The 14949-nt window shown below is 38.8% G+C and overlaps 1 protein-coding gene across 1 annotated transcript; it reads left to right on the forward strand.

Moving 5' to 3' along the window:
* Positions 1-146: 146 nt before the first annotated feature.
* Positions 147-14451, forward strand: CZH9orf85 (chromosome Z C9orf85 homolog). The gene is made up of 4 exons (XM_075080055.1): positions 147-359; positions 9397-9503; positions 12487-12600; positions 13357-14451. Exons 1-4 carry the CDS (start codon positions 258-260, stop codon positions 13532-13534), a joined length of 501 nt encoding a protein of 166 aa, XP_074936156.1. The 5' UTR covers positions 147-257; the 3' UTR covers positions 13535-14451.
* Positions 14452-14949: the final 498 nt, after the last annotated feature.

Raw genomic sequence — 14949 nt, forward strand, 5'->3', positions numbered from 1 at the left:
TGCCGGGGCGGCCGAGGGGGTGGCGGGGCGGGGCCTGACGCCGGACACAACGCACCAATGAGGACGCAGCCGGTAGCGCCGCTCCGGCCACTAAGGCTCCGCCTGAGGCGGATGGGCGGGAAGCACCGAAGAAGCAACGAACCACTGTGGGCGGAGGGGTTATACAGACAGCAGCCGCGGACCAATGGTGAGGCGGTGGGGCTGGGTGTGGCGGGGCGCGCGGAGTGGTTCCGGGGCCGGCGCTGGTTGCCCGGGGGATGAGCTCGGAGAGGGGGAACGTGTCGCGCACGCGGCCACAGCGCTATCAGAACGCGCGCGCCTTTAGGAACGACAAGTATGACGCCAGTTCCCGGCGCAAGGTAGGCAATGGGGCTGCCACCGGGACCGCCACCAAGACCGGCAGAGCGCTGGGCTGGCGGGTGCCGGGCGGGAGGGAGGGTGGCAGTGGAGACAGAGCGGCGGAGGGCTCTGGTGCCGAAGGCGTACCCCGCGGCCTGCCGGGTGCGCAGGTGCCGCGGGAGCGGCGGGCCGGCCCTGCGCGGCCTTCTGCCGGCGGTCCCGGAGAGCTTCGGTATCCCAAACGGGAGTCGTTCAGCGGTGGAAGCTGATAAACCTCTTCATGTTAGCGGTGGGGAGACCTTTGGCCCAGGTCTGTCTGAAAGGTTCACCGCGGTGTTAAGGGAGCAATCCTCTTATGAGGAAAGGCTGAGAGACCTGGGATTGTTCAGCCTGAAGAAGAGACAGCTGACCAGGGATCTCATCAATACCTATAAATACCTAAACGGCAGGTGTCAAGAGGATGGGACCGGACTCTTCAGTGGTGCACACTGACAGGACATGGGGCAATGGGCACAAGCTGGAACACAGGAAGTTCCACCTCAATATGAGAAAAAACTTCTTTCCTGTGAGGGTGGCAGAGCAGTGGCACAGGCTGCCCAGAGAGGTTGTGGAGTCTCCTTCACTGGAGACATTCAAAACCTGCCTGGACACAGTCCTGTGCCCCCTGCTCTAGGTGTGCCTGCTCAAGCAGGGGGATTGGACGGGATAATCTCCAGAGGTCCCTTCCAACCCCTACCATTCTGTGATCCATAACCAGCCACTTCAGTCAGCTGTCACGTGGCCCATAAGCCTCTTCGGCAATTGCATAAGGAAACACTTTATATGACACTTGAATCATATTTATAACGTGAAAGGTCCTCCTTAAGCCAAAGAATTATCAAGAGGAAGCGTGAAATAAAGCATTTACTTTTGTCCAGTGAGTGCAGTAAGTGAATGTTCCCTGTGGTATTATCCGTCTGGCTTCTTGAAAGCTGTCTTCAAAGTTTGTGACCACGTGGTGTTGCTTCAGACATCTTGACATTTTTAGAATTTATTTTGAACAACTCCTCCTGTCATCCATACAAATATCAAGTTGCACTTCACATGCTTTTGAGACAGCTTAAAAAAGACTCAGGTTTACTTTACAGCTTTAAGAAAATCTTAAGGGGCTTTTCCGAGTAGTTACATAGAAAGGCATCTTTAGCTGTTTTACCATGCTTTTGCTATGCATGTTATCATGTTTCAATATTTTCACACTATTGTTACAAAAGACCATTGTTGTCTGTTTGTAAGCAAGGAAAAGGTGGTGTTTTACCATATATTCTTGGTATGTGCTCTATGCATGTAGTTGTGGCGACATAATAGCAGTATGGGAGAGGATGAAGACCAAGAGTGTGCCTGAGCAGTAACAACATGAAAGTGGGATGTTTTGTCTTACAAGCTAAAGTGAAAAACATGAATAAAACAAAACACAAGATGAGCATTCTAGAGGAGGCTTAGCTGGGGCTCTTGCTGTTATGTCAATATGCCTTTAACTGAACCCCACTGGGTTGTCAAAAGGAACTAAGAGGAGGGGAAGAAAGTAGTAAGTTAAACCTATGGGACCAGAGAGGAATGTTTGGGGTTTTTTGTGGGTTGTTGTGGTTTGTTGTTTTTTTTTTTTTTTAATTCCAGATGTTGTGGGACTGGTTCAGCAAGTTGAACAGGTTGCTTTCCTGGGCCCTAAGCAGCACCGGTGTTATTTATTGTGTGAGTCACTGCATGATCCCTGAGAGGACAATATTTTCTTGTTTGGCCTCTACGAACATGTGCACACAAAAATATCCTAGAGAGTTGGTCTATCAGGAAGTCTTCAATGAGAAACCGAGTTCTGACATCAGTTTTGTAACTGAAGTAATCCCTTTAATACCCACATGTGTGGTTTTCTTCCCTTTTTAATATATTTTATATCGTATAGGACTGGGTACACAGTACGAGGCACTCACATACATAATTATTTTTTTCTAAAGCTTTTGAATGTAGCCAAAATTCACTGTGGGCATTAAGACTCTGTCTTCTTCCTTTCTGTTTCAAGCGAATGTTTTCTGCCTGTGCCTGTCACTTCATGGAGATGGCTGAACACTGGGAAGAAACTTGAGGAAGGTGCTTCCTATTATGGGGTTAGATAATGTGTGGTAAAGGGAAAGGATGCATTTTTCCTTTGGCATACAGTCATGTGCAAATTCTAGTGCCGAGGGGTACATGGGGGTCTTTGTTGTGATGACTAGGCCTGATTCTGCTATTTGGGAAATCTGAAAAGAAGTTAGACTAACGAAGTTTAAGTGGTGATCAATGTCATAGTTTAGATACAGACTATGCTGAATGTTGACAGTTTTGCATCTTTGTTCTGTGTAGTCCTGAATGATCAGGTGTGCCACAGACATTCAAGGTGTGATGATGGAAGTGAAAAAATTGTAGCAATTTGATCACAGGGTCTGATACAGGAGTGGGACATTCTTCCTTCCTACCCCTCACTAGCTCAGAGGGCTCAGAGCTTCTAAAAAAGGGTGGATCTCCTATAAGTCACTGCTTTTTTTTTTAAAGGTATTTGGCCTGTCTTTTACTATTCTTACAGACTGACTAATGCAACATTATATCTTGAAAGTCTGTGGAATTCTTAAGCTTAAAATTTTCATGCTGCTGCATTTGTGCACTGCATTAGCAATGTTGAATATTAACTACAGTAAGTTCAGCTTGTACTTTGTTTGGAGTTGAGGTAGTTATTTGCAGTATTACTGCTGCTTCTCTTGGTGAAGCAGTATCTGCAGAGGAAATTGATGTAATTTCCCTGCTGGCAGTTGTTATCCAGTTGTTTGTGGTTTTCTGAAAGGTTTTGTGCTTTCTGTCTGACACTTGGCATCCATTTTTTAATCTTAAAGACAATAGATCTGATTGCTTGCAGAACATGCTGAAAGATCCATCTGCCTTTCCTCTAATGATCAGTCTTTACTACAGCATTACTCTGGAATAAGCTACTTGAGGTGAGACACCCTTGCAGCTAAGTACAATGCCTCTACTGTATTTGGGCAACTGCTTACAACAGTGCTTAGAAGGCTTTCATCCCAGGATGAACTGAAGAAGAAAGAGCCAGGACAGGGTGAGACACAATGTGTTGTTAGTTACTGAATCTTGAAATTTGTTTATGGGTGCTTGCTTTACATAGTATATTCCAGAACAGCTGTTTGTGGCACTGAGCAAAGGAATATACATTATGTTATATGAATATACATTTTATGTAAAGTATGTTACATAAGTCAACATGGAAGCTGGAGTATATCTAGAGATGAAAGCAAACAGCATTCAATGAGGATATTTAGAACTCCGTTGTAATAAGATGGTAAACCACAAAGTGATTCATATTTACACCCAAATGACTGATTGTTTCTCCATTTCTTTCCTCTCATTAAGTACGCCCCACATTACCCTAAATATCAGAGATTATTAAATCTGAACCTCTGCTTTACCATAGTGTTGATGTGAGCTACTTCTTCAGCTGGCTGTACAGATAAATAACTTGTTTCAGTGGAGGTTCTGGTCAAGACTGTCAGAAGGCAGTAGGAACAGAACAGATGGATACAGAGCTTAAATGCTGAGTCAGTGATCATGACTTGAAGCTCAGAGGGGACATATAGATAAACCAGCAGCCAGCTGGAATTGTCTGATAACAGTACTGGAGTTTGGTTAGTTTCTGTTCTTGTTGCAACACAGGGTAGCTTGTTAGGCTAAGGTCTGCTCTGTAGCCACCCCTATTATTCTGGGTTCAGAAGTGCATTCAGGCATGGGTTACTGCCTTTCATGCAGGGAGATGAGCAAGCATAACAATTGTTCTGGACTGTAACCTAACTCGGGGAGGGGCATGGAGGGGAGAGGGGGAGAGAGAGCGCTTGTGTGTCTTTGGTCTTTGTGGGGAGAGGATGGGAGTTGACTGTCAGTCCTTCCAAGTGTGTACATTCTCTTGCTCGTTACTTGCATGCTTTCAGATCCATGGTCAATGATCTGAGAAAAGCTAAACATTTGATCTCTAAGATGGCCATTTGGAACAGGGCTTAGATTAAGCTTTTAATTTCATGTGATTTAAAGTCCATAGCAATAAAACCCGGAAGGGCCTTAAATGTTAGCTTTATAGCCATCCTTAGGTAACCAGTATGGATGTAAGGAAGACTTTAAGGCTTTGATTAAAATATTAAATATACTTCTCTTTAGAAAGAGATGAGAAAATATCTGTGTAGAAAATGGAATTTAAAGTATCACTGATACAATATGTGAGCAAGTGAAGCTCTTTGGGGGACTTGATTTCAGCTTGTGAAATGTGTATTAGAACCTTGAAAAGCTGGTGTCGTGTAGGGCAGTTTCACATTTGTTAGTCTGCACTGGTCTACTCTGCTTTGTAGTTGTGTGCTGGAGATCCTGTGGAGTTTTGTTTCTCACAGAAGCGTAGTTATTCAGAAATGCTGCATTCAGCCTTGTTGATTGAAACAGCATCACCTGTGCTTCTGACAAGGAAGTTTACAGCTGTCACTGGCATTGCATTAATTTATGGTAGAATAGACCACTGGCATGTACTCAGTAGTAGGAATTTGCTTGCAGTAAATCAAAATACCCATAGGTTCACACATAATTAGAAACTTCCAAACAGACAGTGAGGCTTCTTTGAAACCTCGTCATTACACCTTCCTTGTGAGTGCTTTGATGCTAGCTTAAACTAGGGATTATTTTGTGTGCCAAGTTAGTAGGTGTAGGTGCATGTGTCTTAATACATTCTGAACTGCTTTTGGTAGGTTGTTAAATTATTTAATATTGGGTTACGTGAGCATACAGATGATGCTGTTTCATTAATGCAGTTGACCTGGCAGTGTGTGTATGATATGCTCATGGAATATTTTGTGACTGTATAATTTAAGACTGTTTATGTGTGTCTGTATTGCATAACTGTAATTGCTTTGGAGGATATATAGGCATACTGTAAGCACTTGTTGCACTTGTCCGTGGAGGAAAGGAAGCGTGGCAAAAGAAAAGAGGAAAAAGCTATTGACCAAAACAGGGAAATGAGCTTAAAAAAAACCAAAACCAAAAAACTGCTGTGACAGGAAGAGAATCTAACCTGTCAGAGTAGTTCTCACACCAAGAAATCCAATTTAGACCATAAGCACTACCACCTTTTTGTGTATGAGAACTATCTCCCTGCATAAAAGCTGGGTAGAAAAGCTGGAAGGGAATATTGAAGGTGACAAACCTTGTTCAGGTCTTTGTGTGGGTTGCTGTTTCTTCGTACCCTTAAAGGAAAGCAAGCTTTAAATGGGCAAAGGGAAGAAAATATTAATATGTGAAACCATATGAATATTAAGCAATGAACAAAAGATATTGAAAAGTGAATATTAATAGGAAAAGTAAGCAGCAGAGGTATGTCTTTGATTTAACTAATAACTTCCGCACTCTGACTGGGAACTGAGATACCAGGGAAGTTTCTCTTCCAGTTTGTTAGGAGAACTTACTCTCAAATGTTCTTTGGTGATTTCAAATATCTGAAAAAAACACCTTATCCAAGTCTTTAATTAGGGACAGCTTGCTTTGCTTCTTCAAGTCTGCATTGCTTTTGAAAGTGATATGATACCTTTTTTTGATCAGAGGAAATGGTGACTTTTGTGTAGAAAATGACAGTAAATTACCAACTTGTTTCAGTAATAGTAACATCTAAATATCAGGCATTTTTTCTGAGCAAAATAAACTTAGAAGGCAAACGCAAGTCAAGGTTAAACTCTGTAAACCTCCCTGCTTGCTTGCTTTACATCATTCCATCATTCTCTATTGACTTCCTAAAAATCAACAGCCTGGTAGAAGGACGGTAGAGTCATAGTCTATTCAGATGTGCTGAGCTAATGATTAACTACACTACCCCGTACTTGAAGTGCCAACACTGAGTAAAAAATACAGGAAATTGTTGAAGGGGAGGAAGAGGCTGTGCTGTATGTGTGTCTGTTGGAAGGAGGAAATTAAAACTTAAAAGCTGTCATCTTTCCTTCAATTGTTACCTTCTGAGCAGATACCTTGTCATTTCTTTGAATACCGGTGTAAGATCTGTGGTCCTGTGGGTGACTAGGTTGAAAAGGCCAGGCATCTTTATGCCTGTATCAGGATCTTAAGTTACACATAAATGTGATCTTCGTAGCTACCACCTAATTTGGTGTCAAAAGACTCTTTAGGTAGCATTTTGGTCAGTGTTCTTTATCTTTGCTGTGGATATTTGATGTGTCGTTGATCATACCAAGAAAATGGAACAGTTCAGTTGTGACTGTGTAGAAGTAATCTGATAGATAGAATCTCTGATAGAGATTCACTGTCTTTCTGTGGATAATGTAATTCACTTGCACAGCAAAAATCACATTACCTTTACTTTACTTTAGAGCTTCTTGTGTATTACTTGTCTTCTAAAGACCTTTTTCAGTGGTAAAACAAGGTGTTAATATAGTGGGAGGGATAATTCTGGGATGAAGGCATCAGATAAGAGGCAGACTTTGTTGTTCAAAGCAAAGGTGAAAAATTCCCAATAGTACAGTCTTTATACGACCTGACTTGTCTCTTGGCCTTCCTGTGAGGTGGTATTTTCATGCAAAGATCTGTACTGTGAATAACATGAAAAGGCATTGTCAGAATTTCAGATGGCCTGTGTTTTAGTTTGCTTGATAAAAAATAAAAATAGAAAAAAGAATTAATCACCATATGATTGTTGTGTATTCTGGAGGCAGATGATGAGCATATTGAAAGGGGGAAGAGCTTTATAAAACTCCATTAATAATTATGCATATTTCCTTGTTCCATAGCAAATGTTTAGCAGAATTTATAATAGGCTGCCTGTTTGACAAACTTTGGATTTCCTTCAGATGAGAGGTGGAAGTAGTTCCTATTTTGTTCTTCTGCACTGTTTATGCCACATGCAGTCCTGAGTGTGGCTGCCTGCATTCCAAGTGCATTACACATTGCTGAGCCTGCCCCTGCATCACTTAGTAACGGGGCTCCTGACCCCAGTCCCCAGCCATGATGTCAGGATGTATTATTGGAAACGAGGTAGTTTTCAGCAAGGAAGGTAACTCCCTTTGGAAAGCAGTCTTCTGATGTCTGTTGGGTTCTGCCTTAGAAATACTAAAAATAATTGATCACAATGAAGAAAGCCTGGGAATACAAACTGGGAATACAAACTGGTGACTTTCTCCCCTCCTGAGTTACTAATAAATGCAAATCAGGAGAGTAAGGAGGAGAACTGGGAAGTTCAGGCTAATTTTCAGGTTATTAGAAGCTTATTCAGGCTATACTGCTTGGAGCTTTACTTTGTGATAGTCAAACACTGAAAGGAAGGCTTGTCTTCAAATTGTATGAGTTTTGAAAGAATGAACACAGTCAGTGCTGACAGCAGTTTGAATTGCCAGCCCTTTAACAGATATCTACTGAGAACTTACCAATGGTTTTCTTCTCTCGGAAAGTTTCCATGTTAGCCAAATGTTTGCGTGTCTTGGAAAATTTAATTCATAATGCATGGCTGACATCAGAACCAGAGCTTTCTGTATTCAATATTCAAGCATTCTGCAAAACCTCATTCCTTTCTTTTCTTTTTTTTTTTATTAACATGCCAAGTCTGTATTCAATCATTTGAAAAAAGTTTACTGTCTCTTAAATGAACCAGCCAAAAAGCACCACACCTTCAGTTAACTGCACCATGGGAAAACTCATGGTGAATGGTTTAAATCTAGTAAAAATGGAAACAATGGAAAACAAGTCCTATAGAATAGTCTCGCTTGTAAGTAGCATTTCCTCCGCCACATATATTTTTCAGAACAGAATAAGATACTGTGTTTTTAAAGCTAGGCTTGTTCGTTTGTGTAGTGTATTGAAGTAGAACTTTGTGGAGTAGTAAGAAGCTCTTGTGGATCATAAAACCAGGAAATTACTTCAGAAGCTACTGTATACATAGAATAACTTTCGTGATCATTTGTAAAAGAATAACAAACTAACCCCAGTTTTAATGCAGAATCTGTTCCAATGAAGGTTTAGGTATTCTAAGAAATAGATGTGTTTTAGGCCATGTTAATAACATAATTTTGATACTGTAGCCATTTTTAAGCTGTCTTTAAAAAGGCACAGTATAATTTTTTTGGCTATGTGCATTTTTTTAAATTGTGAAATTTCTATTTTTAAAGTTCTGAATGAATACGCACGCTGGTATGATAGATAAAGTTACTGCTGACATTTTTAGATAGAGAAGAAATAAAAGTACGTTCAATGTACAAGTATTTGTTGCTTGTTATTTAAGGTAACACTGTGGTTTGGTGCTACTTCCCATCTCAGAATAACTTCTTTTGTGCAAATAGTACTGACCAGTTGACATTTTGTATTCCTGAGCAAACTAAACACACAATGTCATAGAGGATCTTAACATAATCTTTGCATTGTTTTGAAGATATACCATAGTTTAATTGACCATTTTATCTTAGGTACTTGAGAGCAAAAATGTCTTTTTCATAAGGGAAGTTTATGATAAAAAAGACATTGGATTATTTGACTGCAAATAATGTGTGGATTCTACTTTATTGTGATCTCAGAAAAAATCCTGAGACTACTTAAAGTGTATAGTATAATGGTGCTTGAACAATAATACATTAAATGTAAAGTCATGTGAGTTGTCTTCTTAGGATAAAAACTGTGTAATTCAGGGGTCATTTCTGCTTAAATCTGTTTTGTAAAATCTCTACAGATGGAAAAAAATATAATCTATTAACAACAATATAATAACAAAATAAGTACTACAATTAGCAACATTAAAATTATGATAATAACAATGAAGACTACCTCGAGGTAAAAGACTATCTCAGCACTCTTTCCACTAAAGAAAATTGCTAGCAGCAAATGTATATGAAATGCTTAATATCAAACATCTTTCTAAATACTGTATTAATCACATGATGGGCGGAAATGCTTTCTAAGCAAGATTATACTTACAAAAGTAGGAAATCTTCAATGTATTATTTTAATTTTTTTTTATTTATTCAGAAAATAAATGCTAAGCTTCATGATGGAGTGTGTCAGCATTGCAAAGGTATCTTGGAGTGGCGGGTAAAATTCAGCAAGTACAAACTACTATCAAAGCCTAAAAAATGGTGAGTGACGATACTTTGTGTTAATACACTGATAATGTAGTTTGAACTTTTTTGAAAATATTCTAGTTTTGGAGACTCACAAGTAGTAGCTGCTACTGTATAAGATTCTTCAAATTGGGAGTCTGCAATGATAGTATATATGCAATACTAATTTTGTAATCCATTAGTCTCTTTTTGTTAAACTTCTAAAAAGAAAACACAGTGGAAAAGCAAGTGCTTCCTTCTTTGCTGTTAAAATGCTTCAACTGTGGGTCTGTAAGTTTCCAAAACCGTCAGTGTGGCCTCCTGAACAAAAAGTCAAACCTGAACCAGTCGTAACATGATTTTCAAAGGCCTTGTTGCAAGTCAACACTAGAGGAATCTGCACATCTCTCAACTTTTGTATTTCACAAAGACTAGTATAGAAAAGAGGAGGAGAAGGCTTCAATTTTGTGTCATATCAAAACTCATCAGCAACACTGTTCTCAGCATTATTGAGGCCTCAATTCCTGCAAAATGTTTGCAATACCTGTATTTCATTACCTCTTAGTATGTTATCTCTTTTTGTATGTGAAAATATAATCCTAAATAAGTGTTTAGCATTGTTGCATACAGGTCTGTATTAGGTGTTTTTTGATAAGTACATAATAAAGGTGATAAATATCTTTAACTTATCACAGAGCTATAAATTATTTTATTTTCTGAAGTGGATACTGTCTGCTTGCTTCTTACTTGCTCAGCTGCAAAGGTTTTTACCTCTGTGGCTGCAGACACAGCCAGCATTTCAATAATAAAATGCTGAACTCAGGCAAACTACAGCTGGGCTGTGGTGTATGATATAGCCAGGTTTGTTATGGTAGTTTGCTTTGCATTTGAGTGTTGTTCTCTGTTACATAGTTCTGAAATATTTACGAACTACTTGAAGAGGTTCTATAAATGTATGGGTAAAGTTTCCTGAATGATGGTGTATTTTATTTTGTTTTTCAGTAGGTTAAAGGGAAGGAATCTTTGTTCATACTATATCCCCCACTTGTAAGAAGTTTTACGTTTTAATATGAAATTATATACAACAAATATTTTGGTTTTAGTAAGCAATTCCACCCTTTCATGAAAAAAAATTAGGTAGAAGTCTCACTGGTTCTCAAAGTAAACATCCTAGATTCTATTCACCATGGATAATGTTGGGATTTGTCTTTTTTTAACTCTTTCTCAAATGACTATGTGCATCCTGTTTAAAAGTAATGAGCTGTAACAAATCATGTGGTGGTGGATGTGGTTCTTTTGCTTCTTCTCTGCCTACCTCCGAAGAAAAAAAAGCATGTGAATCATAGAAGCATTGGAAATAGAAAAAGTGGCATTGCAGGACAGCTGCTTGTGACAGCATACGTGATGTTTTCCATCATACTTTTGAACATGTAAATTGGACTGCAGACTATTCTAGCTCTACAGGTGATGGTCTAGCCCAGCCTACAGCAGCAGAATGGTTGAGTGGGCTGCTGTTCTGAAGGGACAAGACTATGGAGATTTTCAATGGGTGAAGCTTCTAGGTGAAGTAAACACATTATAGTCATTGAAAGCGTGACTATATGGGGAAAAAATTAATTCTTCATTCACAGACGATGGAAATGAAGGAATTTTCTGTACCTCAGCTTGCTTTTAGTTTTTTAAGATTTTCAAAATTATGATTGTTAGTACAACCCCAAGTTATCCCTACTTTACTTTTATTTCAAGTACTTAATTATTACAACTATTTTAAAAAAAGGTCTATCCACCTTGTATTGATAGTGTTTGGTGTGACACGGCTTAGAAGAGCTGTAGACATTTTTTTAAAAGTAATGCAACTGAACATAGAAGAAAAAAATCCCCAAAACTAAGTAGGTATTTCCAGTGACATCTAACTGTATCTTTTTCCTGGGAGGGAGGGAAGACCAGAAACCCTAGGCAGTTCAGACTTCACTTTTGTCAGATGTGTGCGACAGCAATTCTTGTGTTTGTACAGCTTCTTAAGGAATTGGGTATGCACATCTTAATAACGAAAGCTCAGCAGAGCCTGGATGAAGGTAGCAGGGAGAAGGTGATAGTGCTTAAGAATGGGATTTGAGAAAGCAAGTAAAAATTCTGTTTCACTAGATGCTGGTTAGTGCATGTCTCCTTATAAAGCATGCAAAAACACAATATTTTTCTTCAGCCTGTTTTAGCCAAGTATGCAAATTCACTTTTCAGAACTGTATGCTGAATCTTTCCTGACAGACTTTTGAGTGCCTGAGGAGCCAAGGAAGAGTGACTTCTAGGACAGCTGTGTTAAATGGGATACATAGTCCTGGGTTCTGCTCTCGAAAAATATCAAAAAAACCCAAGGCTTTAGAAATGTCAGCTGGATGTTCATCCATAGCATTTTAGAAATGACTTAATCTACAGAGTTTTATCATGTCTTGAAAAAGAATAGCCAAAAACCTTTACATAACTACTTTGGGTTTAATTGGAATACAATTCCTTGCAGGCCTGTGTTCATAGAAAGCGAAGTCCAGCACTGGCTTTGTTTATACTCTGAGAAGTTCAAGAGGAAGACTTTGTAGTGTTTGAATTGAAAGCTTTGTGTTTGTAAAATGCATGCACCTTTTTATACGATATTGTTATTTTCCTTTTTATATTATATTGTTATTTTCTTTTATCATTAAACCAGAAGAAGTTACGTAGCTTTTAAAGTAAAACTACCTACTGAAATGCATGGAAATACTTTTTTTATCACTTTTTTATATAATCAAGAATTTTTATATTCAGTTTCTTCTTCAGTTCTTGTTTTAATAGTTCTTCCTGAAAAAGTTAAAGGAAAGGGAAGACAGGCAAAGATTTTGATAGCGCTGCTTGCTAAAACACCAATTGTTTCATATGAAATTGGCCTGTAACATGTTGCTTTTTTGAAAAGTATGTCCATGTCTTTGAACACAGAATGTTTAATAAGTGTCCACAAATATTTTTTAATCATGTTTCTTTTTCTTCACAGTGTGAAGTGCCTCCAGAAGACTGTAAAAGATCCTTATCATATTGTTTGTCGACCATGTGCTGGTAAACTGGAAGTTTGTGCTAAATGTGGGAAAGAAGAAGAAATAGTAATTCCGTAAGTAGCTCATAGGTTACATAGTTTCAGTACTGCAGGGTTTCTTCCCCTTTTAATAAAGCTTGTTTGGAAACTGCCAAGAAGCTGTTCTACTTTATGCCATATTCTGAATAATCCTGACAGGAATCAGTAGGAGTCATTACCCTCACTCTCTTCTGCTGAAACTAGGGGTGAAATACCTATTGGTGTTAGTGGGGCTGGGCCAAAAAAAAGACTGTGGATAAGGTACTTTATTTTAATACCAAAGGATAAATGCATGTCTTCCTTAGGAACAAAGCACTTTGAAATGGATTTTGGTATACAGCACTGTAAAATACGCATAAGCCAATTTACCATTTGCATTTTGCCTGTCATTTGAAGATTCAGTTACTAGTGGACAGAAAAGCTAAACAAGGGCTGATATTGAACACAGTTACTGCAATATATTTAGCTGGCTTTTGTTCTTTTTTATAATTTTACTAAATTCTCTCTTCACTGAGCATCCTGTATTAAACTATTAGTTTGTGACAATTGGCCAGCAGTTGCTTAGCTGGTCAAACTGTTCATATACATATTTTTTGTAATGGACTATTTTTCCTTTACTGTCTTTTATCTTTCCTATTCAACGTGAAAGTACCCTTAAGTTATTGTCCCTCTTCTCCTCCCCACCTCCCACCCCCTTCCATCCCCAGTAGGATATTCTACCTTCCATCCCATTCTTGTTTGAAAGAAAAATTCCAAAAGTGGGTGGTGATAACATCCTCTTTCTTTCTGCAGGATTGATAAAGGACAAGACAGAACTGAGAGTGTGACCACTGAAAATGGCCAAGAGAGCAGTGGATTGCAGGATGAGCTGGATTTCGATACAAACTTCAGTAGTACAGGCAGTGATGAAGGTTCTGATGTACTTGAAGAACGGTTTAAAAGTATGAATTTTGAAAGGACAGAGATCTAAATGGTTTTCATATGAGAGACCATATGCAACCAAAAGTGGTAAAACAATGTTTGCTTTAAACTACTCTGAAGACCTGAATTGACATCTAAGGTCCTTGCATATAAATGTTGACACTGTGTATTATGACACTTGTTGGGGGTTTTGTACAAATAATTTTTTTTTTTTTTATTAAGAGCAGAATTTCTTGTGAAGGGATTCAGAAATTGAATCTTTAAGGATAGTTATTTTGTGTATGCATATAACAATTTCCTTTTTCTCTGGAATAAAGCCTCTTTGTGTAATTGTTCGAAAATCAGTATTACACGACTGTTGTGTTGCCACTTGGAAAGCTACATGGAAGTCTAGAGTAAATACAGAGCCTTGTCATAAAAAGGAAGAGCTAAACCAGCTGTAATTGTTTGCTGAAGGAGTAACTTGCGGCTTCTGTCAATAAGTTTCCAAACAGGGTCAAAATACCAAATGGTCATTACCCTTATGCATGTCATTTCTGTGCAAAAAAGGGCTTAAATGCCATCACTGGTACAGTTCATAAGCAGTGAATGCTTATTTACCATATATAGACATGCATTACAAATTTGTGACCTTGTTACTACCAATGTTTTGAAAAGAAAAAAAGACTTTTAAAGACTTTCTCATAACAGGTCTCACACTTTCTTTTCCTTTGACTGCACACCCAATATAGTTTGCTCTGATATGAAAACACTTCTGTAGTGTAATGATGCTTACATAGTTACTCTCTTCCTGATTTTCATTTCTTTCTAGGAGTTATTTCAAGGTGGATTAAGCTCTAGGAAGAACTTAACTGAATTTGCAGTAAGTGTCTTTATGGGATTCAGAATGGCTTGATTTCTTCTGTATTGTCTGCTACCTCTATAAATAAAGCTGAAGAAGTACTTCCTAGTACTTAAATGGTTTAATCTGTGACAATATACTATGCTGATTTACTGACTGCATAACAACATCACGTCTGCTTTGGTGTTCTGCCTAATTTGCAGTAGTGGGCGTGCAAAAGTTTGATTCCTAAACACCCTTCTTCAAATAAATTGTGAGGAACTTCAGCTCTGGGATTGTTTCCTCCCCCTCAATGGGGAAACACTGAAACTTTATCCTCTGCGTGGAGATAGCCACCCTGTGGCTGCTGTTGTTGACCTTAACTGTAAAGCAAATCTGGTTACCAGGATGTGGAGTACTAAGACATTCAGCAGTCAATAGCCTAGGAACTGTTTTGATGTAAAGAACAACTTGATTATTTAGTGTTGACAGTAACAGACAACAACAAAATTCTTGTAATCAGTCACAGAACAGTGAGATCTTACTGTTTTTTCTTACAGTGACAAGTGTAGGTGCTTGTCACTGTGCATAGGGCCTTAAGAATAAGCTTTTCCTTTTATTATCTTTTATTTATTTAGACTTGT

Source organism: Phalacrocorax aristotelis, chromosome Z, assembly GCF_949628215.1.
Source record: "Phalacrocorax aristotelis chromosome Z, bGulAri2.1, whole genome shotgun sequence".
Taxonomy (NCBI): domain Eukaryota; kingdom Metazoa; phylum Chordata; class Aves; order Suliformes; family Phalacrocoracidae; genus Phalacrocorax; species Phalacrocorax aristotelis.

What these genes read in the sequence shown, in the direction of transcription:
- CZH9orf85 (XM_075080055.1), top strand. Translation starts at nt 258, where the DNA reads ATGAGCTCGGAGAGGGGGAACGTGTCGCGCACGCGGCCACAGCGCTAT. An exon ending in CTATCAAAGCCTAAAAAATG is followed by an intron (nt 9,504 to 12,486) that starts GTGAGTGACGAT and finishes TTTTCTTCACAG; the next exon opens with TGTGAAGTGCCTCCAGAAGA. An exon ending in GAAGAAGAAATAGTAATTCC is followed by an intron (nt 12,601 to 13,356) that starts GTAAGTAGCTCA and finishes TTCTTTCTGCAG; the next exon opens with GATTGATAAAGGACAAGACA.